This window comes from Gigantopelta aegis, chromosome 15, assembly GCF_016097555.1.
Source record: "Gigantopelta aegis isolate Gae_Host chromosome 15, Gae_host_genome, whole genome shotgun sequence".
NCBI classification, from domain to species: domain Eukaryota; kingdom Metazoa; phylum Mollusca; class Gastropoda; order Neomphalida; family Peltospiridae; genus Gigantopelta; species Gigantopelta aegis.
Window position 1 is genome coordinate 22,887,246 of NC_054713.1, and position 14,430 is coordinate 22,901,675.

The 14,430-nt window shown below is 37.8% G+C and overlaps 1 protein-coding gene across 1 annotated transcript in view; it reads right to left on the minus strand.

The window, feature by feature from the left end:
* Positions 1–4,883: 4,883 nt before the first annotated feature.
* Positions 4,884–14,430, minus strand: part of LOC121390160 (serine-rich adhesin for platelets-like) — a 39,325-nt gene continuing 29,778 nt past the window's right edge. Inside the window, exons 3-6 of the mRNA XM_041521907.1 lie at positions 13,289–13,636; positions 10,752–11,351; positions 8,561–8,648; positions 4,884–7,365 (exon numbers count right to left, since the gene is read on the minus strand). Of these exons, the coding sequence (XP_041377841.1) occupies positions 5,949–7,365; positions 8,561–8,648; positions 10,752–11,351; positions 13,289–13,636 (2,453 nt within the window). The 3' untranslated portion in view covers positions 4,884–5,948. The remainder of the gene's footprint in view (positions 7,366–8,560; positions 8,649–10,751; positions 11,352–13,288; positions 13,637–14,430) is intronic.

A 14,430-nucleotide genomic window follows, 5' to 3' on the forward strand; every position in this document is an offset into this window, starting at 1 on the left:
TTTGTTAGAGTTTACCCTTTTCCAGATAGTTTAAAGTCGCATACCCTAGATTCCACCCATGAAAATGGACACCAAAAGTCTCGTTAATCATCAAATCAATACACACATTAAGATAAAGTTATAATAGAGTGAAATAAGAGTCGGTGGTGTTGACATACCTTAAAGCGACAGACCCTGACTCCCTTTCAACCTGTGAAAATTAACACTAAGTTCAGTCAATCTACAAACCTGCAACACATTTAGATAAAGTTATAATTGAGTGAAACATGAGTCTGTGACTTTGAAATGGTGAAATACCCACTAAAAATATATTAAAACTCGACTCCATAACTGTTACTTTTCAGACGCACGTGCGTTTTTAAAAATATGAGAAAGGCATTTTGTGATGTTAAAAACACCAGGATGACCAAAAACACTTCTGATGTACGGAAATTGATAATCTAGACCATAAAATCTAAGTAAAGTATGATTTCAGTTATCAAAAACGGTTATAATAGTCAAAAATATGTCTTAGTGTCTAAAACCTAGGGTAACACCAGGATGACCAGAAACACTTCGGATGTACAAAAATGGATAATCTAAACAATAAAATGTAAGTAATGTCTGATTTAAATTATCAGAAACGGCTCTAATAGTGAAAAATATGCTGTAGTGTTTAAATACTAGGGTCTGTCACTTTAAATAAATTTGAAGAGGGGGTATGAATAAATAAGATAGTGTCTGTGTCGGTGTATAACAAGTTAACATTTTAATACCTGCAAAATCAGGAAGCACATATCTAATGTGTACACGGGGTTCTGTCGGTTATCGATTGCGTTTGTAGTACAATCAGTGAAAACCTGTTCGGCAGGTATTGTGTGGTTGTAAATTAAACAAAGATTGACATACACAAACAAACTGATGATAACGATACACTGGTAGGGTTAACTGTTTCTGTGGAGGTTTCAAAAGTGATAACAGTGTGTGTGTGTGTCTGTGTGTGTGTGTGTGTGTGTGTGTGTGTGTGTGTGTGTGTTGACAAAGAGTTTAATGGCGATATTACGTAGGCAAGACAGCCACTGTGATGTAATGGCTAAGTCATCGGTCTTAAGGCTGGTAGGTACTGAGTTCGCACCCCGGTACCGGCTCTCAGCCAGATAACGTTGTAACGGCTTAGTGTAACGGTGTGACGCCTACCACGCCGGTTTGTCTCTCACAAACCGCTAACGACTAACCCTTGCACTAGATAGATAGCTGAGGTTTGTTACCGGGTCAGCGTGTTTGAACCTTAATAGTCAACAAACCGAGGCCAGCCACAAATGGATGAGTACATATGCTGGCACACTAAGACAAATGTGCTTGTTTACCCGTATTATAAACAGGTATTGTATTTGGTATAGGTATTAGGTATAGGCATATGTATGTATGTATACATATATATATATATGTTTTCATCTTGACTGCTCACGTTTTGTACACTTGTGAACTACGCTTAGATCAACGAATGGTGACCATGAACGTAATACAGTTCATGTCGTTTTCAAACCACAATACTGTTCCCGACTCTTCGTTGAATGGAATGGTGATGTTTAATGCTGGTACACACGCTTTTTAACGTCACGTAATACTGTTCAGCTACCGGTCTCAGTGGCGTCGTGGTTAGGCCATCGGTCTACAGGCTGGTAGGTACTGGGTTCGGATCCCAGTCGAGGCATGGGATATTTAATCCAGATACCGACTCCAAACCCTGAGTGAGTGCTTCGCAAGGCTCAATGAGTAGGTGTAAACCACTTGCACCGACCAATGATCCATAACTGGTTCAACAAAGGTCATGGTTTGTGCTATCCTGCCTGTGGGAAGCGCAAATAAAAGATCCCTTGCTGCTAATCAGAAAGAATAGCCCATGTAGTGGCGACAGCGGGTTTCCTCTCAAAATCTGTGTGGTCCTGAACCATATGTCTGACGCCATATAACCGTAAATAAAATGTGTTGAGTGCGTCGTTAAATAAAAAATTTCTTTCGTTTTTACAGTTCAGCTATTTTAACATCAGACTTCTTCAAACATACTTACGTTGTTCAACAGACCGAAAAAGCTGTTTATAAATATACCTGTTTATATTCAGTATGTTCCTATTCAATACTGTCTGGACCAGAAAGTATATATAGTACTATCTACGTTGCACAAGGCTAAATCAGAATGCAGTTTTGTGAGATTAGTATACTGAGTATATTCATACCACAAGATTGGAAACCTGATCAGCAAGTTTCCTGTTCTATTACAGTCAAGTCGTCGTTAATGTCGTTTTTAAAATATTGTTTGTCAAAAGATACACTGTGTGTGTGTGTGTGTGTGTGTGTGTGTGTGTGTGTGTGTGTGTGTGTGTGTGTGTTGGTGTTGGTGTTGGTGTTGGTGTTGGTCTGTGTGTGTGTGCGTGCGTGCGTGTGTATGTGTTTGTGTGGGTTTGTGTTTGTGTGTGTGGGTGGGTGTCTGTACGCGCGTGTGTTTATCGTGTGCGTCTGTGTGGATGATCGCTTTATGTTTTGGTTACTAGACAATACAATGACATTCTCTATAAGATACATCGCGTGCATGTTGCTATTTAAACGAGTTGAATATTATACCAGTACACACAAGGCTCAATATACACGTTGTCGTGTGGAAAGCAATTTTTGCCTATCAAATTTTCATTAGGAAGCAAACTTTTTAAAAAATTGAAAAACAGTTCTTGATTGAAATAATTTGAACATACATACATATATAGAGAGATAGACAGACAGACATATATACAAACATACATACATACATAAATATATACAGAGAGACAGACAAACATACATGCATACATACATACATACATGCATACTTGCATATATACATACATACATGCATACATACATGCATCCATACATGCATGCATACATACATGCATCCACACATGCATACATACATGCATACATGCATGCATGCATACATACATGCATCCACACATGCATACATACATGCATACATACATGCATACATGCATGCATGCATACATACATGCATACATACATGCATACATACATACAAACATACAAACATACATGCATGCAGGTGTGCCCACCGTTTCATGCACGTACGCGAGATCGACCGAGTAACTTGTAGGCCCCATGCATATAGTTGAGTTAAAGAGCATCCTTTTTATCGATGCCTCAATAGTTCAGAAGGTATCGTGGCAAGTCTGCAAAGTTTCGGGCGATTCGGTGCCATAGGCTCGTGTGCCAGCAACGGCACGGGACAATTTGTGAGGCCAGAAAGGAGTTAATTATCCATATATACATATATATTTACATTCATACATACATACAATACATATATACATATATATTTACATGCATACAAACATACATACACATATACGAAAGTACACAAACTATAACTTCGTAGAGAAATCTCTTTATTTCAATATAAATCTGAATATCAAAATATTTTCAAATTTGAAGCTTTATTAATAGCGAAAACTCTTTTCGGTATAATATGTTCCGAACACATTAGAAAACTAAACGCCACCTATCAAACCTGTAAACGACAAACATATTTATAAACATATAACGGATAGTAGCACACTAACTGATGATTTGTCTAAACTACTAATACAATGTGTTTACAAGGTTTAGGAAGTTGGTAGTGTGTATATGCACATCATCAACTATGCTTGCAAAACCTTAATGTTATCTTAATAACTTCAACCGAAGTTTTTACCTGTACAAGGCAGAATCGAAAGGATGTTAGGCATAGTTGTGATTGCTTCCATGATCCACTATCAGGAGCTCGTCCTTAAGAGAACTGCCACTCCCCTAGGAGATCCGTAACATGATTTTCATCGCTCCTGCACCACAGCTATTGAAGCTGCAAAGCCACAAATTATTTTGTGCATGGTTGAACCTGCAATCTGGCAGCTAATTTGATTTATTATACTGCTTTCTAAGTAGTAACATAAATATTGTACATTACTGATATACATGTATTAACATAGGTTTTCAACCTTAAAATTAACTAATCCATCTACTATGCGAAATAGTTACAACACTACTTAAAAGCGTTTATGTATGAAAAGTCACGAAATTTGTTGACCAATTTGAATTTAGGTATTTTTTTTTCGTTTTGCAAGTTGTTAGTTAGCGTTGGTAGTTCATGCCTATATTTATTAACAATTATATTAATTAATTTGTTTGATAGGAGGCTAATTAGTACCTACAGTAAACAAAAATAGGTTTGATATGTGGAAAATTTAAGATAACCGCCAAGGTCAACAAATGGTACCTTCAGAATGGGTCTCGAACTTTAGATTACCGTTACGCAATACAGAATTATTGCGACAAATTTCGTGCTTGTATTATTAAATGCCTAATTCCTTCTATATATCTTTATCTGCGACACTTGACAATATAAGTCCTTACCAGTGCAGAACATCCAGTATAATAATATTGTATGTAAAATGTTTAATGGAGTAAATAACCCACATCGAAATGTATGTACAAATTTGCACAGGTAACCACCACCTTTATTTATCTATGACATCTTTATGTATTCACAACATACCAAAATTGTTTCAGTCTAATTAGTTCGTATTTACAAATACTGCTGTGTCTTACACACGTGTAACTAAGTGCATGTGCAACGCTTAAGCACTTGCGCTTTAAAAAAACACAGGATTCGTAAATTCGGACCATAATGTTTAAAGGCATATTTTCACAGACCACTGACCTATTTAATGATCTAACAAAGTATTACCTGAACAAAAATAATTTGATTTTTCCCTTAATGTACTTTATTCAACCATCTTCATAACCACCATACTCCATTTATTAATGAGATTTTGTAAAAAAAATAATTGAATCATGGCAACGGTCCATAATTCAAAAACTAAAATTGCCGAGAGGGTTGACATGGATTTCACTCCATCATGGTTCAGTTAAAGTGATGCGATAGCTAGATTTGATTTCCAACAGTTAATGTAATTTTTATTTATTATTAATTTTTAGAGAAATAAGATCCTTAAATCCGTGATATTATGCCTTTAAAAGTGATTTAGAAACAATACTATTCAGTATATGTTATTATATATGTACTTGGCATTTTGAACCATCTAAAGATATGAATATGTTTAATGACACCCCAGCAAATCAGCAAATGAACAATAATTAGGTGCGCCACATATCGACTATTAGAGTTAGAACCAATTATCTCCCATGGATACAGATCCTACTGGCTTGCACAGTTTATGCATTAGATAGATACTACTTTTTGCAAATAAATTGGGTTCATAATATTCACAAACATACAAACAAACAAATCAACAACAGACAAACAAACAACAGAATTAGTTAAGAAAGGCGTCAATGAGTCATTTCAGTGCATATAATCCAGTTGGGCCAAAACTAGTATCTTCTGGTTTTAAGGCATCAATATAGTAAAGCACAGTTCGTTCAGAAAGTAAAGTAAAGTAAAGTTTGTTTTGTTTAACGACACTACTGGAGCACATTGATTAATTAATCATCGGCTATTGGATGTCAAACATTTGGTAATTGTAACTCGTAGTCAACAGAGAAAACCCGCTACATTTTTTTATAATGCAGCAAGGGATCTTTTATATGCACTTCCCACAGACAGGATAACACATACCACACCTTTAATATACCAGTCGTGGTGCACAGGCTGGAACGAGAATTCAGAAAGTAAGACAAGAAAACCAAACCTTCCAGGTGGCTTATTCAAAAAATAATTATTATTGACAGAAACAATGCTACTTTTTGTTTTATCTTTCTTTTTAACATCCAGTTTGCCAGAGATAGGATATACAATCATCCATGAAACTTGTAACATCTACAAGAGATATTCAAAAGGCATTTGAAGTTTGATCACCTCCCTCGACTGTTGCAACAGAATCGATGTCAACATCATCTAACATTTACCTTCCTCACATTGTTCACTTTTCATTGAAATCCTTCCCAGTGTATAGACGTCCAGGCGTTCCTATGGGAAGGTTAGGATTTCTGGCAGGTTTTTTCGCGTTGCGAACTTCTGTGGTCACATCATCATTTACTCCAGAGTCGGAAACTTTCTGTTCACGATCAGACTTATTTTCTTCAGATATAGAATCTTTAGATTCTGCATCTTCCCCTTCAGATTCAGAATCATTCCCTTCACATTCAGATTCTTCCCCTTTAGATTCTGCATCTTTCCCTTCAGATTTAGATTCTCCCCCTTTAGATTCAGCATCTATTCCTTTAGATTCAGCATAGTTCCCCTCAGATTCAGATTCTCCCTCTCTAAATTCACCATCTTTCCCTTCACATTCTGAATCATTTCCTTCACATTCGGAGTCTTTCCCTTCACATTCAGAGTCTTTCCCTTCAGATTCAAAATCATTTCCTTCACATTCAGATTCTTTTCCTTCATATTCAGAGTCTTTGCCTTCAGATTCAGAGTCTTTCCCTTTAGATTCAAAATCATTTCCTTCACATTGAGATTCGTCCCCTTTAAATTCAGCATCTTTCCCTTCACATTCAGATTCTTCCTCTTTACATTCAGATTCGTTCCCTTTACATTCAAGATCTTTTCCTTTAGATTCGGTATCTTTCCCTTCAGATCCAGATTCTAAAACTTCACATCCAGAATCTTTCCCTTTAGATTCAACGTCGTTCCCTTCAGGTTCAGAATCGTTCGATTCACACTCAGAATCTTCCCCTTTGGATTCCAAGTCTTTCCCATTATATTCAGAATCGTCCCCTCCTGACTTCTTCCGTGTGTTTACCACAGCGTAAACATCACCAGGAACTTCAGTCTCAGAGTATTTCCCTTCACATTCAGAACTGTTCTCTTCTGACCTCTTATTTTTGTTTACCACGGAGTAAACATCACTAGAAACGCCAGTCTCTTGGGTTTTTTCATCATTTTCAGTTTCATCAACCAAAGTATACAGCTCATTCATCGTCATCACGGGCAAGGCGACTCCTCTCATGGATGTGGCCGACGTCCTGTCTTTGTTAACCTTGGCATGCAGGTCAGAAACATCATCTTCGTCAGGTCCTGTTGATGTACTGCCAGAGTCACCTGTGGTAGAAAGGTTTGCTTTCATGGCTCTCTGTGTTTCCTTCACCTTTGCTTTTGACATAGCTCCACCGGCTCCTTCTTCAATAGATGCATAGTCATCCGATGGAGTATGAGTCATCTGGCTTCCATTTTGGTTTCGGTGAGAGTCTGTTATGGCGCTTGCTTCTGCTGGAGCTGAAATACCCTGGTGTTTCCTAGATGACTTGACATTTTTGTAGTTGCAGGGATCCGTGTCCTTGTAGCAATCACCTCCATCGTTTCCAAAATCATGTTCATCTTTTTTTTTCCTCCTATTTCCGAAATAAAGAATACAAAGTCAATAATAATAATAATAATAATAAATAATAATAATTTATACATAAATGATATGTAAATTACATATCATTTATGTATAAATTATTAACTGTAATATAGGTAATATTACATAATGTAATATTACTTATATGGTACCAAAAAAAATCCCTATTTCTGTCATCTGTTCATAAATATATTTCACAACACTGAATGTGAAGAAGATGTATGTTGTCACTTTCTTTAATTTATTTCACCATCCAACATCCTTAGCAAAGACCATGCTGACGTAGTAAGTAGGGTACAGAAACTGGATTTATGTCAAGTATATATATCTCGAGAATATATTTTTTCCATAATTTGACGTAACGCTAATTTGTATACAATATAAAATATATTCAGTCTTAAAATCTCAATGTTTCGTTTACAAACTTTAAACTTCTTCAGGGAAATAAAACAGCACAGAATGGGGGCTAAAATAGACTAACTCCTGGAGACCAGATTGCAGGCAATACAAGCTAACGAAACTAAGGGACTACGGTAATTAACTAAATTAAATAATAAAAGGGACATAACACAACAAAGGGAAGACAAAACCACTGGACTGGTTTTCTTTAACTTCGTGGGGCCCAACTGAGTTCAGTCTATGAATCCAGACTCCGTATGTTGAGCTTCTTTTTATCCTGAATGGGTATCTTTACAAGCAAATGACAAATATAGCTGTGCTCAGACAGATACAAATGTAGACCTACACGAGGGCTAAAACCGTTTTATTGTATTTAATGTTGTGATGGCGACCCGAGAGAGCCCTGCTGAAGGAGGTGACAGTTTGACCCGCATACTGCATGCTGCATTTATAGTGAATAACTCGCGAAATCAGATTATATTTGTACTCCAATGAAAATCAGGTTAATCTTTTACAGCACGTGCTTTTTTGTTTGTTTGTTTTGGGGTTTTCTTCTTCTTTTTTTTCTTCTTTTTGTAAGGGTGGGCTTTTCTTTGTGGGTGTTTTTCGTTTGTTTTTTTTTTTGTTTTTTTTTTTTTGTTTTTTGGTGTTTTGTTTTGTTTTTTTAGAGCTGGATATGATAGAAATCCTTACCGGTATTGTTGACACTTCGTAGAAAGAAAAATATGAGAAAAATAACGAAAAAACACAAAAACGTTTATAAACATTCCATATACTATTTTGTTTACCTTTTAACTACGATGACAACGATGATGACCACAACAACAATGAACACCACACCGCCGATACCGCCTGCAATACCTGCACCACCTGCAACTAGATATCCAAACACGTATTAATAATCAGAACCACCCGCCGATACCACCTGCAACTAGATATCTAAACACGTATTAATAATCAGAACCACCCGCCGATACCACCAGCAACACCTGCAACTAGATATCCAAACACGTATTAATAATCAGAACCACCCGCCGATACCGCCTGCAACACCTGCAACTAGATATCTAAACACGTATTAATAATCAGAACCACCCGCCGATACCGCCAGCAACACCTGCAACTAGATATCCAAACACGTATTAATAATCACCCGCCGATAACCAGCAACCCTGCCGATACGTATTAATAATCACCACCCGCGATACACCTGCAACTAGATATCTAAACACGTATTAATAATCAGAACCACCCGCCGATACCGCCAGCAACACCTGCAACTAGATATCTAAACAAGTATTAATAATCAGAACCACCCGCCGATAGCAACACCTGCAACTAGATATCCAAACACGTATTAATAATCAGAACCACCCGCCGATACACCTGCAACTAGATATCCAAACACGTATTAAGCACCCGCCGATACCACCTGCAACTAGATATCTAAACACGTATTAATAATCAGAACCACCCGCCGATACCACCAGCAACACCTGCAACTAGATATCCAAACACGTATTAATAATCAGAACCACCCGCCGATACCACCAGCAACACCTGCAACTAGATATCCAAACACGTATTAATAATCAGAACCACCCGCCGATACCGCCTGCAAAACCTGCAACTAGATATCTAAACACGTATTAATAATCAGAACCACCCGCCGATACCACCAGCAACACCTGCAACTAGATATCCAAACACGTATTAATAATCAGAACCACCCGCCGATACCACCAGCAACACCTGCAACTAGATATCCAAACACGTATTAATAATCAGAACCACCCGCCGATACCACCAACAACACCTGCAACTAGATATCCAAACACCTGCAACTAATCAGAACCACCCGCCGATATCCAAACTAGTATCTAAACACGTATTAATAATCAGAACCACCCGCCGATACCGCCAGCAACACCTGCAACTAGATATCTAAACACGTATTAATAATCAGAACCACCCGCCGATACCACCAGCAACACCTGCAACTAGATATCCAAACACGTATTAATAATCAGAACCACCCGCCGATACCACCAGCAACACCTGCAACTAGATATCCACCCGCCGATAACCACGTATATTAATAATCAGAACCACCCGCCGATACCGCCTGCAAAACCTGCAACTAGATATCTAAACACGTATTAATAATCAGAACCACCCGCCGATACCACCAGCAACACCTGCAACTAGATATCCAAACACGTATTAATAATCAGAACCACCCGCCGATACCACCAGCAACACCTGCAACTAGATATCCAAACACGTATTAATAATCAGAACCACCCGCCGATACCACCTGCAACTAGATATCTAAACACGTATTAATAATCAGAACCACCCGCCGATACCGCCAGCAACACCTGCAACTAGATATCTAAACACGTATTAATAATCAGAACCACCCGCCGATACCACCAGCAACACCTGCAACTAGATATCCAAACACGTATTAATAATCAGAACCACCCGCCGATACCACCAGCAACACAGCTAGATATCCAAACACGTAGATATCCACCCGCCGATACCACCTGCAACTAGATGTCTAAACAAGTATTAATAATCAGAACCACCCGCCGATACCGCCAGCAACACCTGCAACTAGATATCTAAACACGTATTAATAATCAGAACCACCCGCCGATACCACCAGCAACACCTGCAACTAGATATCCAAACACGTATTAATAATCAGAACCACCCGCCGATACCACCAGCAACACCTGCAACTACATATCCAAACACGTATTAATAATCAGAACCACCCGCCGATACCGCCTGCAACACCTGCAACTAGATATCCAAACACGTATTAATAATCAGAACCACCCGCCGATACCACCAGCAATACCTGCAACTAGATATCAAACACTAATTATATATACATAACGATAGCAGCCATTTACTGAGTATTCAAGGTAAAATACGGTTATGGTAAGATTTCAGGTGTTATCCTACCTGGGAATGGTTCTGGATCTGCTTGAGATTGAGTCGTCATGGTGGAAACACTTTTGTCCGTCGTCGTTGGTTGTGTTGATACTGACCCTGATGAGGAACGAGGTGTAGATGATATGCTTCCTTGTGATGTGGGACTCGCTGGGCTGTTAGTTGATGTGCTAGCTGCGCTGATGATCGGGGTGTTGGTCGGCGTCGAGGATGAACTGCTAGTTGGACTGGTAGATGGGCTGCTAGTTGAACTGCCAGCTGAAGTGGTAGTTGGGATGGTGGTTGAACTGCTAGTTGAAGTAGTAGTTGGAATGGTGGTTGAACTGCTAGTTGAAGTGGTAGTTGGGATGGTGGTTGAGCTGCTAGTTGAACTGCTGTTTGACGTAGTAATCAGGGTGTTGGTTGGGCTGGTAGATGGACTGCTAGTTGGGCTAGATGTAGTGGTACTAGTTGAGCTGGTAGTTAGGATGGTGGTTGTGCTACTAGTTGAGCTGGTAGTTAGGCTGGTGGTTGTACTACTAGTTGAGGTGGTGGTTAGGCTGGTGGCTGGACTGGTAGATGTACTGATAGTTGTGCTGCCATTTGACGAATAACACCGAAGACTGAAACTGACTATAAAGATAGAAACATTAATAAACACTTCGTTTTTTCCGTGCAATCTGTCAAAATTCATTGCCCTAGATATAGTATGGTGAACATTATCAGTACAAATACCTTTCCTCAAAACCAATACTTTTTCAGCATCAATCAATACCTTTTCAGCACCAATACCACATAGGCTCACAAATTTCGGGTTTAACCTTACATTTTGGGGGGCAACGAACGCAATTATATAATTCAAAATATCACAAGACGACAATATATAAAAATAACGAAATACCAGCTTCTTGCTTCGGTATCGTTATGTTATATATAGTCTTTAAGAAGACCAAGTACAAGGCAATCACTTTATTCATAAAAACCTTTCTTGTAAATAGATAATACAATTAAGTCTTAGCACAGATTAACCTGATTAATAATTGCAATATACAGGTCACGGTGGATAGATATAAAAAAAACATTAAATCATTCCATACACATTTGTATTAAGTATTTTACTTCTCTCTTTATATGGCTGGTCGCATGCAGCTGAAGAACTATCACTTGCTGAACAACTGTACAAAATACGAATATCATCCATTAAACAATTCAAGAGTTAAAGACAATTAGAGAAACATAACTAAAGCTTAAACCAAACGTTAACCCAGCTTAACTAGGTGTAAAATAAATAACATTCTGAACACATACCATAAGATATTCCAATCATATAGTAGACAAAGTAGAAGAGTAAATGTTATAACGAAATAAGGAAATGTTTTATTTAATGACGCTCTCAATACATTTTATTTACGGTTATATGGCGTCGGACATATGGTTAAGGACCACACAGATATTGAGACAGGAAACCCGCTGTCGCCACTTCATGGGCTACTCTTTTCGATTAGCAGCAAGTGATATTTTTATATGCACCATCCCATAGACAAGATAGCACATACCACGGCCTTTGCTACGCCAGTCGTGGTGCACTGGCTGGAAAGAGTAAATGAGGTCATATATAAATGTAACCTGGCTTCAACCAAAGGTTGACATGGTTAAGACTGCCGTATAGTCAGACGACAGAACACAAATTGCCATAAAAATGTCACACAAACATGCTAGTCAATAAAATTGTCTCTAGTTTGCAATGCCCGACGTTGGATTGCTATCGGATATGTTAAAATACCATATAAGTGGCAGCTTTGTGTTCGAAATGTAGTGTAGGAAGAAAGACCTATGATTCAGCTACTTGAGAACTCTTGTCATGGTACATAGTCAATGAGGTTCCGAAAACAAACCTTGTTTCTTGTCACTGGGCTAATTCATTTCGATACCGGTATGTGGCAACAAGTTACGGATTAAATATACTTAATTCAGAAACCTTTAAATTTGTTAGCAAGGAACATTTTGTAAAAGTATACACAGGCGATCACAAGGATATTCCAGATAACGGACTAATCGCATTCTCTCACAAATGGTATTAACTTACAAATGGGTTAAAGAGGTCAGATACAATATAAGTTAATTTAATTATTAACTAATGTGAGGTCATAAAAATGGGCGTCTTTAATGTAATGTAAAACACTGTGGAATTGTAGCCTCAGACAATAAACAATATATAACCAATCATATAACAACAATAAGTAAAACCCTGCTATTGCGGCTCTAGGTACATATGTAACAAACATGGCAGGCAACTTTGATAGTTGAGTTGTCGAATTTGTTTTGTTTTGATTTGTGTTTGTTTCTTTGTTATTATAATTGTTGTGTTTCTTCTTTTTTTTTAATTTAAGGTGGTGGTGGATTAATGGTAAGCGTTTGTGTTTGTGAGTTTTGTTATACAATAATCAGGTACAGACAAAATATGGAAACGATAGCTGTGTTCTAGGTATTGCTAACTGGGCTTGCACGCATATAAAAGTATCACAACTTTTATGTTCTGGAAAATCAAATGTGTCAACAAGATTATCTACCTGAAGTAGCCATATTGTATATGTGCATGCAGTAGGTCGTGTCTTGGTGTCCAGCCACCGTCTTCAGCTTCATGAGGATGGCTCCAGGTTTAATAATCTGTTGAAAATTGGTGATAGGTCTTCCATTACTGCAGTTGTGAATTACTGTCCGTTGTGACTCATCTACCAGTATACTGAATTCTGATTGACAGCCTTCGTCTGGATGTTTCATAGTATTAATACTAATCTGAATTTCATAGTTAGTCAGCAGTGAACAGTTACAGGTGGTTGCTGTGTTGGCAGGTACGAACGCGTCAAGAAAGTATCCTGTAAAACCACTGATATTTGCATCTTTACACATCTGTACCACTGAAACGACGAAAGGTAAATAATAAAATAAAAAAAAGAGAAGGAGGAGAAGAATGATGATGATACTACTACTACTACTACTACTACTACTACTACTACTACTACTACTACTACTACTACTACTACTACTACTACCACCACCACTACTACTACTAATAATAATAATGATAATAGTAGTAGAAGTAGTAGTAGTAGTAATAATAGTAGTTGCAGTAGTAGTTTTTGATGTAGTAGTAATTGTTGTAGTAGTAGTTGTAGTAGTAGTTGTTGTAGTAGTTGTTGTAGTAGTAGTAGCAGTAGTAATAGTAGTGATATTGCCGGTATTAGTGGTAGTAATGGTAGTAGTAGTGGTAGTAGTAGTAGTGGTAGTGGTAGCAGTAGTAGTAGTGGTGATGGTGGTGGTAGTAGTAGTAGTAGTAGTAGTAGTAGTACATGCCCACACATTTTAGATACAGTTTTATTTACTACACCTTGTGCATTTATAAGCGACGTAACAATTTGGCAAGCCAACCCCCAGTTTTCTTTTAAATGGCAGCTATTTTAATGGATACGCGATAAATATTTAGTATGAATTACATATTTTTTGTCATGTATTCTCCAGAAAACCACTGTTTACGTCGAATGCCAAAACATTACAATTTGGATAATCTTGAGTTAATTATGCAAATATTATATGTGAGGTCGATTTCTTTGCAGTTATTTGTCACACAAATAGCAGAAAATGGCATTGTACCTTTACGAAGACACTTTCAATGTGCAGTGTCTATTCGGGGTTATTTCCTACTCTTTCAATT